The sequence below is a fragment of the Dermacentor albipictus genome, chromosome 7 (genome assembly GCF_038994185.2).
Source record: "Dermacentor albipictus isolate Rhodes 1998 colony chromosome 7, USDA_Dalb.pri_finalv2, whole genome shotgun sequence".
Taxonomy (NCBI): domain Eukaryota; kingdom Metazoa; phylum Arthropoda; class Arachnida; order Ixodida; family Ixodidae; genus Dermacentor; species Dermacentor albipictus.
The window spans coordinates 55774972-55793108 of record NC_091827.1 but is presented as its reverse complement, the minus strand read 5'-3'; the positions used below and the strand labels follow the sequence as shown (position 1 = coordinate 55793108).

At 42.9% G+C, this 18137-nt stretch overlaps 1 protein-coding gene across 1 annotated transcript; it reads right to left on the bottom strand.

Moving 5' to 3' along the window:
* Nucleotides 1–7465: 7465 nt before the first annotated feature.
* Nucleotides 7466–17070, bottom strand: LOC135906811 (sulfotransferase 1B1-like). The gene is made up of 2 exons (XM_065438408.2): nucleotides 16826–17070; nucleotides 7466–8467 (listed from the first exon to the last, which is right to left on the bottom strand). The coding sequence occupies exons 1-2, from the start codon at nucleotides 16907–16909 to the stop codon at nucleotides 7466–7468; spliced, it is 1086 nt and encodes a 361-aa protein (XP_065294480.2). The 5' UTR covers nucleotides 16910–17070.
* Nucleotides 17071–18137: the final 1067 nt, after the last annotated feature.

Sequence of the window (18137 nt, the reverse complement as noted above, 5' to 3'; positions counted from 1 at the left end):
TTACATGCCATTGAAAAACTGCATTTCAAATAAACGTGTGACCGCATGAGTACTTTAATGCGTGTTATCATGAAAAAAACAACAACCTGTGTAAACTCTGTAAACTGTTACTGTAAATATTTCTTTCCTTTCAATTCAATCCCTTGCATTGTATGCTTGTAGAATGTGTTTTTCTGTATTTATATCTTCCTTCAATGTACCTCATATGATTCAATGTATTTCATATTTCATATGCACTTCTTTTCTATGAACGCATTTTTTTACATTACTGTATGAACATATTCCCTCCTGCCTGGGTCACAAGTTGGCCTGCAGTATTCTGCAAATCAATAAGTAAAGCCTTGTCTCGCCGGTGTAGGATAACGAGCAGTATGCGTAGGTTTGTCTATGGGCCAAGCGTCTCAAGTTTTCTTCGATATTCCTTCTGTAGCCACATACGGGACCTAAAGCAGGCATTTGATTGTGGCCAACATGCTTTCCTTGACGTTCCTTGTTTTTTCATTCCGGTACCCCCACCTCACAAATGGAAAAGAATGCATTGTTGTGGCACAGCGAATTGCCGCATGGTGAAAGTGCGATTTCGTTTCTTTTGTTGCGGAGAGAGTAGGGCCACGGGACGCTTCAGTTGCCGGATACTGTTATTAAATTATTGCGATAGCAATTATAAGGGCCCTCCAGGTTCATTCCTGCCGTGGCCCATATGTTCCGTATAAAGTACAAAGGTGATAACATCGTGACCACGCGCCGCATGCTGTATATGCGAGTGAAAACGTAGGGGGAGGTATAGTTGCATGGGCGAGCTGACGATGGTGGCTCAGTCTTCTGTGCGCAAGGAAGAAAAGCGGGGAGGAAGCGTACCGCCTTTCGTCGCGCGATACATCAGGGTGAGTGGATGGAGGGGGGGGGGGGCTGAGCGTTGATTGCGGAACATCTTTATTTGGGTTGTTTGATGCGTTATATACAGTAACTTTGGCTTAGATACCTAGATTTATTGCAGTCATAAGTGCGAAAGCCATCGCCCTATATGGTACCGAATCAAATGCTTGCCCTATGTCTACGAATAGTAGATATGCAGAGTACTTATTTTCTCGAGCAGATTCAAGCAATTGCCAAAGACAGCAAAATTGCAAAGTTAGATGAGCCGATTAGACAAGAACGGAGGATACGCATCGATGAACAGGAAAACCGTGTGAACATCAGTCATGGTTCGGTTCACACCATAATTCATGAACATCTCGGTTATCGGCTCTTGGGGGCACAAAGGATGCCCAAGATTTTCAGCGATCGGGAGAAGACGGGGAGGTTCGGCGCCGCCTTGACTAATCTGATTCGGCATCGCAGTGAGGCTGACGACTTATTGTCGGCAATTGTGACCAGGGACGAATTATGGTGCCACTACTGCGAGCCTGAAACACGACGGTAAAGCTTACACTGGAAACATCCGAATTCACCATCCCCAAAGAAAAGAAAGGCCGTCATTTCCGCCAGAAATTTGCTGACTTCTTTTCGCTCTTTAGAGGCCATTACTGATCAAACTTGCTAAACATGGGCCGACTATCAATTGTTTCCGATAGCTTCCGACGTCTCTGCGCTCGGTACTCCTGCCGCACTTTCTCAAACCCGAATTTTGAGAGCGAGTGTCCACTCTCATCAAGTGGGATGTCTTCATGTTTGCTCGTGCACGCTAGCACCATGCTTTGTAATTAGGTTGAAGAACGAATGTTTGCGAGTTTATAAGGCCAATAAGACTACTATCTATACTTCGTATAGCCGCCTACTAGTTTGCTATCACAATCGATGCTTCGGCTCACTGCGATTTTTTTTTGCTGTGCAAGAATTCAGGCCAACAAAAATAAACTGTCTATTATTGGTATTTTTCGAAAACGTGCAAGGCCACCATGATTTGCAATGCATTTGAATTTGCTGAGACGACCGCAAGAATGCTTTCTTAATAGGTTACTATATATAGAAATACTCGAAATCACCAGGGTTCTAGGCACAAATGGCATCGTGTAAACTAAACGGTTTGCTTAACTAGGGCAGCTAAATTTAAACCCACCTGCAGGCGTGCTGGTGTTTCCCTTGAAGGGAAATGGCAAATTAACGAAAAAACGCAACTGCCAATAAGGACAGTCCTTCCTACTAACAATAATTGAATCTGAGCAGGCAAGACTTGAAAAGTGGTGTTAAGAACCGAGCGCTTTAGGCGCCTGAAATACAGTCAGAAAGAGGAAGAATACACAGTGAGCACTTATTTGAGAAGCCCCTGGAAGAAAAGGAAAGAAACGAAGAAAACAAACAAACGGTATTGAATACGTTTGTGCTTACCGCTGTAAACAAGACAAAACAAAACGTGCCCGACGCTTTGTTGAATGAGCTGGGCTGGAACGGAACGCTTTCTGCTTCTCTTGGGATTTGCGAAGCTCACGAGCAGCTAAAGCCACCGAAAACAGCCAGCTCTCTAAATCACGCGGTTGGCGCAGCAATATAGGACAAACCAAAGTAATTCGTTTCCTAAAATTTTGGTTGTCACATGCAAGCCTCAGCGATTTGGAAGCATGGTTGGGAATGCAGTCGTACAGTCGTTAACATTGAACTTGGTGAACAGCTGCAGCTGTGCGCAAGCGAAGGGCAAAAACCCAATGGCACCTGCAGCGTCACCATTCACAGGCTGCGCAATAACCTCATGTGCCGTATTTTGGTTACTTTAGTATGCAGACTATGAAAGCCAGAATGTTAAAATTTTCTTTTGTCATTTTTAGGATTGGTGGTGAGTTCGAAGCGGATGAGGCCAGTCTGCGCCTACTAATATTTTCGTCTCAAATAGGCAGCGCGTTTTGTGCGAGCAATGGCTGCCCCCAATGTACAGGTGCATGTGCAACTCATTTATACGCTACTTTGCGCACGTGCGAAACACCCGAACAATTGTGAAGGCATCACCTACATAATTAAAACCATATTTATAGTGTATACAGTCAGCGAATAATGCATACACTGTATAATGGATGGGCACGACCCCAAGAAGAAAAAACTTTTCAGTTAAAGTCCGCGCACAGTCAAATATACAGTGAGTGAGAAAAGTCTAAAAATGATTCTTTTTTCTTTGGTGGCAGTCGATTTCTCGAGGCGTAGGCACAGCAAGAAAAACTAAACCTTACAAAATGGCTACAGGTGCACATCATTACACTACTTTCGCATTACCTCTGTTAATGAGGGCTGATACTGACAATAAAGCAAAACAATCATGGGAGTATCCGACACAGGTCAATCGATTTGATGCCAGTTCTGGAACAGTGTTGTGTTTAGTAGTTGACCCCGATCTACAGTTTCTGATCTTTAGTTGCCGTAACATAGACTCGCTCATTCATACTGTCAGGTTGGGAGAGGCGTGTAGTGGTCGCTTTTTGCATGTCATACGTTGTTCACCTATGCATTGTGGCACGCGCCCTCCTGTGCGGGAGAACGTTGAAGATTTGATGAGATGCCCTAAGTTTGCATTGCAATGATGTACCCAAATAAAATAATAATGATCTATGCCTATCACTCATTTAGCATATAGAAAAGTGACTTTGGCCATTGTATAAAGCGTCATTGCATCGATCAGCTGTGAATTCTTTAATAACCTTCTTAATGAAAGTGACCTGTATCTGCAGGAAGTCTTTGTATGTCCTTGTCCCTTTATATGTTATAAATCATTTTATTGAATTGGTTGATTTGTGTTTAATAGCAAGAAAGTGAATAATGCGTTATTTTTATTGCTAGACCGCGATGCATGTAGCGAAACCTCATTTGGCCAAGCAGGCAAGATTGCTATTTGTCGCCACACCGCCTCAAAGAGGCTGCCAATAAAGAGCACCAATTTATAGCGAACCTCCAGTGCCAATAAAAAATTATAATTCCTGCTTAAACCGTATACCGACTGCTGTATTATGTCATAAATATTTAGGATCTTTTCATTTTTGTGGAAATCTCCGGGCACGTTACTTTTGGTCCAAGTAGGCTCATACGAAGCAAGTAAGTGTTAAACACTGAACATTCCTAATAGCGCATAACGGTGCACTTCAAGAACTCGCAGGCTTCGTCATACAATCATGCTTAAGTTTGATAATAAGAATAGCTCGTATGAAGGTTGCACTTATAAATTAAATGCGGCGGCCTAACTGAAGAAAAGGACAACTGGCCCGTATTCTCAACCCATTCTCAACCCGTAGTTCTTCCATGAATCCAATAATTTGTGTACCGCGTCACACTTCGGCTAATAAAAACGCTACTGTTATCAAGAATTGCCATGGATGGTAATAAAGTTGAGTCACCAATTCTGTTCAGGGGTGGCGCTGATATTTGTCGTTTTGTAGTCACTGGAATAAAATTTCAGAGTACAGCAAAGATGTGCAAAACGCCATCAAAATTTGGCGGCCGTGGCCATATTCTTCCACAGCGCAGACGCAGTGCTGGTGTACGTTGGGTAACAAGTTTTTCGCGCCTGGATCTCGTGTTCCGTTCACTGGAACTGGAAGCGCTATGTTGCACTTCTTCAAAAGGACTATCATTATGATTTAACCATCCTCAGCTTACCTTTATGTCCGCTGCCGGACGAACCCCCTCGCTGTGACCTCTAATTACGTCATCTTCCGCTAGCCGATTTCAAATTCATCATCATCATCATCAGCCTGGCTACGCCTACTGAAGGCCAAGGCCTCTCCCATACGTCTCCAACTACCCCGGTCATGTGCTAATTGTGGCCTCGTTGTCCCTGAAAACTTTTAAATCTAATCCGCCCACCTAGCTTGCTGCCGCCTCCTGCTACGTTTCCCTTTTCATGGAATCCAGTCCGTAACCATCAAAGACCATCCGTTATATTCCCTCCTCATAACATGTCCTGCCCATGCCTATTTATTTCTCTTGATTTCAACTAAGATGTCATTAACTCGCGTTTGTTCCCTCACCCTATCTGCTCTTTTATTATCCCTTAACGTTACACCTGTCATTCATCTTTCCATAGCTCGTTGCGTCGTCCTCAATTTAAATAGGACCCTTTCCGTAAACCTCCAGGTTTCTGCCCCTTACGTGAGTACTGGTAAGACACAGCTGTTGTACACATTTCTCTTGAGGGATAATGGCAACCTGCTGTTCATGATCTGAGAATGCCTGCCAAATGCACACCGGCCCATTCTTATTCTTCCGATAATTTCAGATCTATCAAGGTGCGCGGTCACCCCCTACTTGCCCTAAGTAGATGCCCTTTTCTCTTCTGCAAAAAGGACAGAACATATCGTATTCCGCAGGGTACATGCGGTTCATGAGTACGGGATGCGCAAGCGATCCCGCCTGCGCTCGACGCAGGATCTTCTGTTGTTGCCTGTTGAGTTTGGGATGTGGTTCTGGCAGTCTGCACCTTTCCTCTCGGTACATCCGGGTAATTTCCCGAAAGCTGGTAGCCGGGTGCGGTAGCTCTTCCGGCTCGTGCTCAGCCTGGATTGACATTTCTCGGGCATGGTAGTCGGCGATGGTGTTGCCTGCTACCTGCGAGTGAGCCGGGACCCACACGAGCTCTATGGCTCTTCCCGGAGGCTTGTGCTTGGCTAGAATGGCTCGGTCCGCGAATGAGATTACCCCCCTGCGGAAGCTTCTGTAGGCTGTCTTTCAGTCGGTGACTACGGTGTCCACGCTCGGCAGTGCGAGTGCGAGGGCCACGGCCGCTTCTTCGGCAACTGCGAGGTCTGTTCTCTTCAGGGACGCGCTGAAGATTAGAGGTAAGCAGCGGTGCTTGCGAAGAGCTCATAACCTGGCAAGAGATCCTGAACCAATAAGCTTTTAGAACCGGAACACGAACACTATATAGAGATAATTAACGAGACCCTAAGTAGAATATTTTGAGAGGATTTATTGAAGTTCCATGTAAGACACGAAGACAACAAATAGGTAAGCGCTTCCAAGTAAGAAAGGATCTATTAATAAAAAAAAAAGGGAAGTACGACCTCATTTACCATGATTTTTGTATACATTGCTGTGGACGGGGGACCTCGTTCCCGAGGAGCCGGATGACACTAGACACGCGTGATGTTTAGGACGCGACCGCCACCACGGGAGGGCGGAAGGAAAGTAGGCTTTTATCGATAATACCGGTAAGAATATAAACGGTCCTCTTCTCTGCTGTGACGACGCATTCCTTTAGAACTTGTATGCTCATGCACTGACGTAGAGTAAGTTATGTGTATTGAAACTGAAAGGCGTAAATTGTGATATTCCAATCAGTATTGCAACAAGTCATCCTGCTTACGATGCGAGCGTTCTTTGTAATTCCCGAAGTAACAATAGTTACTTTCAGTATTCGTCGATACTGCATGGTATTGTGTCAATGCTGACATTGCTGTTGGTACAAGCCGCAGATCATTCACGGGAGCTTCACGGGAGCTCACGGAGGCGGGAACTCTAAGTTTTTATTCTCTGACAATATTACTGGAATGTGGTTCGGGTTCAATAAAATGGTGAAATCTTTATTATGTGGGATTATGTCTGTTATTCATATTTAATTTCAACTGGTTTGGACCTTTGTGTCCATTTTTTTTTCTTCAGAATAAGTGGCTATGCATTATTTTTTACGTTTTGTGCAGCTTTACCCTGCTGGTAAAACAACAAGGATTGAAACGTTTGAGAGTGCCTTTTAGGCTTTTGACATATGTACAATGAATTGCTAGACTTAAAAGCCTGTGCTTAGCACTACCAAGTACCTTTGCCTAGATGTGTATGTTAGATTAAAATTTGACAGCCTAAACTCAGAATGTCTTGAATAATTTATATATTGCTGCTGTTTTACAGTTAACAAGGGTGACTATTCATACAGCAGATGAGACAAAGTTACGATTGCACCAGTACCCTCGAACTAAAAGCGGCAAAGTGACACAGTCATAAGTGTGCCAGTTGTACTAAAAAGCTGCATTTCAACAAAACTACGCAAGTCCAGTGACGCCTATGTTCCACAGTTAGGAAAAGAAATACTCTATAGCTATTAGTGTCTCTGAAAGTCGCACCGTTTCGCCTAACGTCTATCCACTATAGCACATGGTCTACGTTATAAGGGGCTACTCCACTCAAACACACACGTTTAGACTTTTCGCTCAGTCTTTATTTAAAGTATAGGATGGCGTTTTTCAGTCACTTTTAGCATGTTTTACAGAGTTGTTTGTTTGCGTGTTTGTAGGTCCAGCAAAGTCCATGCAGGTTTTGTTGCGCGTTAACGACAGCGTATGTTCCTGAGAGGCTGCCTTGAACCTTTTGTGGATGCTACAAGTCATATTCACAGTGAAGTCTCTGTTTTCTTGTGGAAGTGAAGGTAAGGGCTATATTTCAGTGCATAAATTTTTGGTGTAATAAGTGATTTCACTACACAGAAATCATACAGCACGGTGCAGGCTTTCGTGTCCACTACTGTAACAGCTCACAGAGCCGTTCTTATGAGCACTTGTCATGGTAGGTGGAGGTCTTTCCACAACTCCATTACATCAGAACCTTCGGTCTTCCTCGCAATCCACGACTTTGTTTTCTTGATCTGCTCCTTACTGAAGTGAGCTCTCCAGTCGCCTACGACTCCCTTGCGCACGAAGCCACAATCTTCGTGCATTTCTTCACGATGCGCCAACTTACTCCTGTAGACTTCCATTGATTTGATAGCCCTGTCAGGGGGTAGGTCCAGCAGCCGCTTAATGACAGTGAACATCTTGCCGTTAAATACTTGCTTCATTTTCTCGAGCATTGTTGCGTCAAGAACTTTTTGAAGCAAAACGGGGTCCTCCCGCAAGCGGTCTGCGTAATCTCCGCCCAGGAAATTGGCGATCTTCAGTGCCCAAAACCCAGGTTCCTTCTTCAGCTGTTCATAGGTCAAGAACAGCACGTTGTTGTCGTGGCGGTGTTTGTACCACAAAAGCAAATGGTCGAAGTAGTCGCCGTAGGACACACTGCCTGAGACAAAGAGTTGGTGAAACTTCGAAAATGAGACGTCCTTAACTCTTTTCGGTGTCATGCTTTTGAGGAAATAGTAGTACGACACACAGACGTCGTAGGGGTTCCGCGCGACGTAGATGTACTTGGCTTGTTTAGAGTATGGTTGCTTGTCAAAGGGCAGATGCGTTTTGAGCAGTCCTGGTCTCGGCATTTTTTCTGCTGCTTCGGCACCCATCATTTCCATGTATGGTGAGGCCAGCATGAAGTCTTCGAGGCGTGTAGGTGGTTCTCCGTCCGTGAGTACGCTGAGTACTAGGTACTGCGTCCAAGTCGTGCCACACTTTGGGTACGAAACGACGAAGATGTCATCAGGGCGAGGACTGTAGGCCAGAGTAGAGCGAATGAGGGATTCAGGGAAAAATGAGCGAATGCACAGGCCGTCGATGAACCGGAGCTCTTTCACTTCCATGCCACTTCGAGGAAAAAAAAAATAAGCTCTCTTGAAACCGCCCAGGATAACAGTGGACTGTAACAAAAAACACACGAAAAGCAACTTATAACTACTGTAGAGCGAGTTCAAGTGCAAAAGAAACATTGAATCGTTTTGGGTCGTTCTTTACGATGTGCAACAATAGCTCCATGTAATCACTGCGTTCTGATAAGCAAAGGTAAAACAAGAATGCAGAATATTTTTAAAACAATATTTTTCGACGAAATGCAGCAAACGCACATGTCATTTAATAGAGATGTGCTTCGCAGCTATTGGTAAGATAGCGCGCCCGTTGTTGCCATGCGAAATCCGTAGGTTGTGCCAATTTGCCAATTTGTTCAAGTACACCTGAGGCGCAATTTATATAGGCGTGTATTCAAAAACATGGCATGTTAACTACCGAATCGAAAGAATGTTAGACTAAATAGAAATGTTTCTATTGGTTCGCGATTACATGTAATTCTTGTTTGGAATGTGCAGCTACAAATATTTAGTTATTCGGTCACTATTACCACCATGTATATACGCTGGTCCTAATGTAAATGCAGTGCATCGTTATCTGCAAAACATGTTTATATCGCATTGCCCTAGTTTTTGCTCCCTGGTTCTACTTTTATCCCAGCTATTCTTTCATGGCAGCACAGAGAAGCAAACCAGCCTGGCTTTCGGCTCCATAGTAAGTTTGTGCGAATGAGTAACACAGTTCCATAAAGGCAGTCGAGTATTCTAATTGGACATTTCCATACGAAAACGTTTTGGCTAAATTAATGCGAGCAACGAAAACTGCTCGTGGAAAAACAAATTGCCGCTTGACCTGAGGCTATTATTTGTTTTATTCTTATGGTTTAGTCATGATTCCAAGTGCTACACCCTGACATGTGTGATCGGCACACCTTTTTGTTCAGGAAGCAAGTGTACAATTTGCTTAGGACTAGACCTACTGACATGTTTTACGAGATGAAGAAGCAGGAAGGTATAGCCATGTTGAAGATGGCCATCGATCTAGCTTCCTCGTTTCAAACTATTTTGATTTAAACTTAGCAGCTCCTCATGTGAAGCGGCATGTACACCTACTGTTTATTATTTTATAGGCGTACAACCAAGTGACTTGTAGGATGAAATAATTAATGTATCACCAGCGACTTCTCTTTTGGCGAAAATTGAAATGCAGACAGCGGAGTGCGTTTACTCGCGTTTACTCACTGAGCTCACTTTACCTTCAGCATAGCTGAAGGTAAAGTGAGCTCAGTGAGCCATTCATCTCCAGAGACAGGCGCTCACGTCCGGTTTGTCCACCGCATGGAGTATGATCGATTTTATGCAACATTTTCGGTTGCTTCTACGTTTACTTTTACTTTAGTTTTTCTCACTTTCGTGTCACAGAAAAACAAAGAAAACGGAAGCGATATATCATCTCCGCAGGGCGAGCAGCCTCGCAACCGGCAGACACACCGGAATTGCGTACACGGCCTGTGGTGATGGCTCGCTGACTGAGTGCACTGTAGCTTGAGGTAGGCTGCGGACACGCGCTCCGCTGTTCGCATTTCAATTTTTGCTGCCAGCAGCACGTCGTTAGGTTACGCTCTTACGTGCGCGCCTTTCATGTACTGCCAAATACATTGGCTTCCTTCCCCTTGACATGCTTGTAATTTACCACACATTCTGGGGTCAAAATGATTACAGAATCATTGCAGCAGCGAGCCATTTATATGTCCTAATAAGACATGCATTTTTTAAAGCTCACTCTCGATTAGCTTAAGCCGATGATACGGCATGTTAGAATACATTGATTTAGATCCATTTATGTTAATAGCGCTTTAGAAACTTAGTTATCGAGAAACTTATTAACGAAATTATCTAAAAGTGGGGAAAAAATGCGACGGGCAGAATCACCGACTACATTTAGGAAGTTCTCGTTGCAAAACCCTAATGTACATTGCAGCGACAACTTTCTAGGTAGGAACACATTCTCAATAACTTAAGATTCCTGCTTTAGCAAAGAATTGGCCACATCACAGGTCTTCACTGTAACTGACAATACAATAACGACTAGCGTGTACATGCTTGCCGTAAGCAAGAGCTCGGTACGTACAATAGACGGCAAGGTCTTCGAGGAGTTCAGCTTGGTTTCAAAACTCGTTATAATTTAAAACACAGACCCAAGATTTACGCCTAACAATAACGGCTCTTAGTCGCTCGCCAACACTTGGAGCTGTAAAATGAGCAAACATTGACGCTCACACTGTTCGCCTAGATCCTTGCGCATACACGCTTCCGTCCTCTTGTGCGGGGCATGTGTAAAGGTCCAAGAAAGTGGTCGCGAGGGATATCTCCACTTATGTCTCTCTGGGGCCACTGACTGCGTGAACGTTCCAGTGAAAAGAAGGAGACACGAAGAAAGTAGCACAAATGGAGGACTTCAACGTCATTAGGGGGAAGCTGTGCCGCAAGGGAGTGGGCGAGGGGGGGGGGGGGGCACGGAACACTGCGATTGGGGCAAAGCGCTATCATCCGCCCTTTGTCCGAAATCAGCGCCGACCTTTGGTGGCTCAGCTAGCATCTCTTGCGCAGTGATAAAGCTAACTTTACGGAAGAATTTGTTACTGCAGAATACAAGGAGATAATGGAGATTGTAGGTTTTCGGGACGCTCGCGAGCAGCACAAACAGCAACACCTGAGGCACCAATGAAGGTCGCTACAAGTGTTTCGCCTCCCTTGTCAATTTGCCCTGCGAGTCTCAACAGTGAGCGCACATGTAATGAAATGACTTTCCACTTGTCTGGTCTTCTTTTCCATATTTCGGAACCACTGGATCTGCTTTTTTACCGGCCTCATTACAAGAGATGTGCTCCTACATGATAAGAACGGGAAGTACAATTATTGTGGCAGAATCGATCTTCCTTCAAAAGCTACCACGCACTACCACTCGCGAGCACTAGTCTACATTTAGTACTAAATAAAGCTCATCAAGAAACCATAGAAGCTGATTCTCTGAGTAAGCGAATAGGTTTCCGGAGAACAGTGCGAATTTTGACTGGTTGGTCCATGACTTTATCAGAACCAGCGCACAGGAGCAGGACGTAAGGAAGGGGACGACAATGGCGCTGACTAACAGCCAAATATTCATTCTTTCAAGCAGCGTTTCAATTATAACGACATGAAAGGGAGATACGAAATACGGAATGGTGGCATGCGTAGAAGTTACGTGGAAGCAAATCACTCCGATGATGTTGATATCACCTCCGGATAGAGTGAAAAAGGAGAGGAGCTTACGCATGCATTGCCAATTTCTTGTATGTGGAAAGCTTCGGATACGAATCATAGGCGCTATTCATAGATCATGGCTAAATTCAGAGCACGAGCTACTGGCACACAAGCTAAGGCACAAGAAAAGACAGGACACGGCGCTACGTGTAATTGAAACTTTATTTGGAAGGTTAGAGATTTTATGAACCCGACACGTCCTATGTCATCAAATGGCATAAAAACAAAAATAAACGAACACAAAACCCCCCAGAGCTACTATTTTTTACGTTAGCTCGCCAAAAAATTGCCACATGTTAGTTCGTATCACGGGCATCACTGTTATGTCGTATGTTATGTCGTACTGTTATGTCGTACTGTTATGTCGTATGTCGTATCACTGTTAGGTCGTATTACTGGCAGCAGTGGCATTGCATGAGCCACATCTTTAGAAGTTCTTCGTTTACGCAGACATCCTGACCGGACACTTTTCATCCAACCCCCTCTGTCTCAAACGGCGATCTTCGTAGTGACACATCGACGTACTGTCCTCCCGGATGCTGAATCGTCGCCACGTGGCTAGGCTGCGACTGCGTGGATGCACCGTGGTCTGCTGACATCAACGAGATTACCACTGGGGTCGCTGCCCGGAGCACCATACCTTTAAATATGCACGCACCGACGCTCACCCTTCACTGGCAGCAGTGGCATTGCATGAGCCACATCCTTAAAAGTTCTTCGTTTGCGCCGGTATTCTTACCAACTCTTATTTCTTCTTTTTTTCTTTTTACATACCACTACCGCTGCTGCCACCAACTGTGTTCTCCTCCTTCTTGTGTTTGAGTTTGTATTTTATTTTTATACTATGCCAACTAATTCTGAACTCTAAAAAAATCGAGGATCTAGAGGCTAAAATTAACAGTTTAGCTAAAGACACCTCTGATAAGGTGTTCAGCAGGTTCTTACTAAAAATGAAATATTCCGGCATTGATGTTGCGGAGTTAAAGCAAGTTGAGTACCTTCAATGAAGTGCACAACACTTGAATCAACTTTTCGATGACTTACGTGGCCAAAATACCTCATTGGTAAATGAGTATAAAGAACTAAAATCTCAGAACTCCTCACTCACTCGTAAGGTAGAAGAACTTGAGCGATATTCACGCCTTCGCAATGTTGAAATCAAGGGTGTTCCCTGTTCTCAAGGGGAGAACTGCGTCGCAATCATGGAAATGCTAGGGGAGAAAGCTGGATGTCCCATATCGCCTAATGAACTCGACACTGTTCATCGCGTGCCTACACGGTCTACTTACAAAAACATCATTGCACGTTTCTGCTCTCGAACTAAGAAATCTGACTTCAGCATTAAAGCCCGTAAGGCCAAGCTTTGTGTCAGTGATATAGGCTTCTCTAGCATTTCTAACGCATCTATCTTTGTAAACGATCATCTGACCCCATGTAACAAGGCCCTGCTTCCCAAAGCCCTAACACCGAAGAAAGAAAAGAAGTGGATGTTTCTTTGGACTGACAACTGTCAAATCAAGGCTAGAAAGACTACTAACAGCAGAGTTTTGCGCATTGACTAGAATAGACTAATAGCATAGCAACGAAAGTTCATTGTCTCACCACTTATCAAAAATGGCCTTTTTCCTGGAACCTAATCAAGTTAACTCTTTGATAAGTGGATTTCATTCCGTCATTCATTTCAGTGCTAGAAGCCTTCGCAAACACTTTGATGAGACAGCTCATTTACTTTTATCATCTTCTAGCTTGTTCTCATTCATTGCCTTGACTGAAACTTGGTTATCAGACGATGACAAAAATCTTTATTGCTTCTTCAACTACAATTCAAAATATTGTAACAGATTAACTAGCAGTTATGGTTATGCGGCAATATATATATATCTCCTGATCTTACTTATCGCAGACGACATGAACTACACTTACCAATCTCTAATTGCTAATCTGTCTGGATTGAAATACCTAATTGTTTTCCCTCTAATGATCACAGAGATTTCATTATTGGTCCTGCTCTCTCACTATTAGAAAGTTGCTTATCAAACAGAGTTCAAATAGTGCCTGTGTCTAATGTCTATTCTGCAGAAGAAACCACTAACATTGGCGTCCTTCAAGGATCCATCTTAGGGCCACTACTCTTTTTGATCTATATCAATGACCTACCTAACTGTTTGTCGTCTACTAAGTGCATTCCGTACGCTGATGATACTACTATATTTGCCTCTAATAAAAACATATCACTTCTTATTAACAAGCTACATACTGATCTAGAAATTGTTTTAAGTTAGTGTAATGCTAACCCTTTTATCTATTATTGCCAACAAGACTAAATTTGTTGTATATTCCGCACATCAACAACATTCATCATCCTCCTCTTCTTTAACTTTTTGCTCACACTCTACCTCTCCCAGCCCATGCTTATATTTTCTTGGGATTTCTCTTGACAGCAGCTTGAAATATAAAGATCACATTAACCACATCAGAAAGAAAATAGCATACGTTATATGCGTTCTAATTAAAAGTCGTCCCTTCTTTAACCATAATACATTATTATCGCTCATTCATTCACTCTCATATTAACTACGGCATAATATGCTGGGGTAACACTTATAACACTCACTTGGCATCCCTCCAGGTAATCCAGAACCAATACATAAGAATTATTATACGCGGTTCACGCTTTGCACATGGAAAATCGCTACTACATAAAACAACATTCTAACCATTTCAGAACTCACCAAATATAATCTAAGGGTTTTATTCTACAAATATATGACTAAGGAACTACCATCAATCTGCTACTCACCTTGTGACCCGATAGCTCATAGCCACACTAGATTTGCACTCAATAATAATTTCCGTCTACCTAAAATGCGAACTAACTATGGTAAACAGACTGCGGAATTTTCCTCGATATCGTTTGTAATACTCTACCACCTATAATCAAGAATGCAAAAAAATCTATGCCAATTTAAAAGAGAACTAAAAGCATTCATAATAAAGACTTACTGATAATGTCCATTTTTTAAAATTTATTTCTGTTCTTTATATGGTCATGTTGTTAACAAGTGTTCTTAATAATCATATGCTATAAACTTGTTTTGACATTACTCTTAGCTCTCATATGTACTACTGTTTCTTCAAACATCGTATAACATCATAAGTGTCTTTAACAGCAGGTCCCGATGCAGTCTTTGACAATGGGACCTCTTTATGCATACTATGCACAAGTAATTGTCTGTATTTTTACTAATAAATAAATGAATTACGAAAATTATGAATTATGAATCTAGAAAAGATGTTTCAGTGTCATGAAGGGTAAACGAAGCATGAATGACACACCCTGTCCTCTATTTCTTTATTTCGTGAGCCTCTTCAACTTCTCTTGTTCGATCTCTGTGGCTATAAAGGACTGTAGTATTATCAAATTTGGGTGCGCATTTTCCTTGGGAGGTGCAGTCTCTTACGTGCATTGCAAGATGTGTGTGTGCAATCCCTTTTGTGGAATTTGAATGCTCTTTCAGCCTAGTGTTGACATCGGCAAGTTTGGCCCACATATGCTGTTCCATACTAGGCACCCATACACCACTGAAGTTGAGCATGAAACGAAATAATTTACGTGATTAACACTGCAACCAGACCTATTATTTACATGTGTGGTGCGGCTGCTCGATCTTTCAGTACGCATGCGAACGACTGAACAAAGGTGGCAAGCTTATTGTTTGCATAGAAAATTACACTCACACCATAGCATAACCCTAACTTTTTCAATGTAAGCGACATGCAGTGGACATAGGGGATGACGGCCAGCTTTTTTTTTTCTAATTCCCCCTAGCTTCATGTGTTCCTTTTTTTAACTGCCGCCTTCTTTCATCCTTCAGTAGCGCCATGTACTGTCTTTTCTTGTGCATTAGCTTGTTTACCTGTAGTTCGGGCTCTGAATTTAGCCATGTTTCAATGCGAAGTCGCCCATTTTTCACTTTTTACCTATTCATGGTATTTTTACAGTATGTGGCGATGTTTAAAAAGTGGCTCAAAGCCGCCTTCAACATAATGCAGTGATAGGTGACTATATCTTGCTGGCTTACTGACCTTACATGAAAGTTTTTCTCGTGCTGTCATTCACAAAACACCTCGTGTGTCCAACGTACAACGGCTCTGTTGTCCGACATCTTGCGATAATTCTGCATGAACACAAGCTATCGCACCCTCTAAAACAGGACGTTAAAAGCGCCTGCGTTAGACTGCTGTTCACTGCCCCAAATCAGCTTGGATAAGCTTATTGATAATAAGGTAATAATACAGAAAGGCAATTGGAAGGCGAAAAAAAAATGAAACACAAACAGCAGTTTGTTAAGCGTTGTAGCACTTTTGTTTACCAAATTCCTCTTTACGGTGGGCGTTTCTATGCAGGACAAACAGGCCATTGTGGGAACGACTGCATTAGCAAACACACGAATAAGGTCAGTGTGCAAGCTACATATATGCTCTTAAAGAACGATACTTTGTGAAGAAGGTACTTTATGATGTTCCATTTACTGACGCGTTGAATCCCGAAAACCTCCTGTCACTCATCCACGTGCGACAAATTCTACGATAAGCGATCTCGATGATGGATACTGCAAAATGCATTTTTCCCGCATTGTATTATTGGCTCCTCATTTATTCACTGTTGACCCAAGGTAAATATCATGGTGAGGAGTTTCTAAGGAGACGTCGTGGCATGTTCTGTTTTATATGGCACACTTTGGAAACACCGTCTTATCACAGTGATGTTTCTTCTGCAAGCTGTCAGTTGCATTCTTAGTATATCTGATGCCACTCGAGCACGATAAATACGGCACTACAAGGAGTTACCTTAGTGCATTTCTATCCTACACGGAATAGTCGATAACTGTGCACGCAACTTGAGGTATAGTAAATCTTTGTATGCATCACAACCACCCGTCTTCCTGAGTGGCCTGTGTGGAGTAACCTGCGTTAAGTATGGCGACACCAACTTCTGCTATTTATACAAGTTATAATAACTGCTTCTTACTGACCGAGTGTGGTAAGTAAAATCTTGTCAAGCAAATATTTCCTCGTCACTAATTGTGCTCCAACTATGCGGGAGTATACAAGTCGAAGTATTATTACCGTGACGCTCTTAGGTGAATGTTCCTCCATTGAGCGTCGGCTTGTTTTGGCGTTGCTATACCTCGTAACAAAGTGAACGAGCATAGCGAAAATGAAAGCGAACGTGAAGCGCAGCGGTAGATGAAAGAAGAGGGCGCCAAGAGGAAAGTTGAGGTTCAGGCTGCAGTGAAAACATGAGACGGAAAGCGGAGGGGGGACGGCCTGCGCATGCGCTGAGTTGCAGGTGGTATTGTATTTCTATTGCTTTCTTTAAATTGTTCCTTATCACTGAAACGCTTGCAATCATCTACATTTACACAATCATAACGTTAAATGGCTTATCTTTTTAAATAACGAGCTTTTGAGCAGTTACAAAGCATTATACTTCTCATGTGACAGGGCTGGGGAGCTCGCCAAAGAATGCTTAATTAAAATAGATCACGTGACATGTCGCGACATGTCAAGCGATCTATATTAAAATGATCACGTGACAACGCATCCGCATTTCATGTCATGGCATCAGTAGCATCCCATTCTTGCCCTGGCATGTATGTCACGACATAAATGGTATGAATGACATGATACCATCATGCGCGTTTCTCTTACTCGATGTACATCAGGATATGAATATCATGAATGCATGACGTGATATAGATGACATGACATGACAGAAATGACATCACATGAATGACGTGTGTTGTGACACGAGTGCTATAGATGACACGACACGTCATGCGCGTCGTCACATGAGTGACAAGACATGCATGCTAATGTCATGTTATAACTTCATATGCTTGTCATGGCAAGTGTATCCTGACATAAATAGTAATAATGACGTGATGTGGTCGTGGTGTTTTCTATAACTCGACATATATGTGAATACTAATAAAACTACATTGCACGCATGAGCTAGCATGAATGATATTACATAAATATCACTGAATGAACGTCATGTGTGTCATGATGCAAATGCCATAATGACGCTTCACGTACGTCATGAGATGCGCTTCAGATAAGGCATGCCTGAGCATGTCATGTCATTCTTGGCATGTGATACGTGTAGATCTTCTCAGACATCCTTGATACTTATCCATGTAAATAAACGATCACGATCCCATCCAACTCATGCCATTTCTGTGATTCTTGACAATCACGCCATGATATTCGCACGACGTCGTTTCATACAAGCCATGAATAACCAGACACATACTAGCTAAAAATGAATATATCATGAAAGACCATCATGTCACGACATGGGCGACATTACATGCATGCCATGACATCAATGTCAAAATGAGATGACGTAACAATATTCAATGAAACGGCTTGCCTT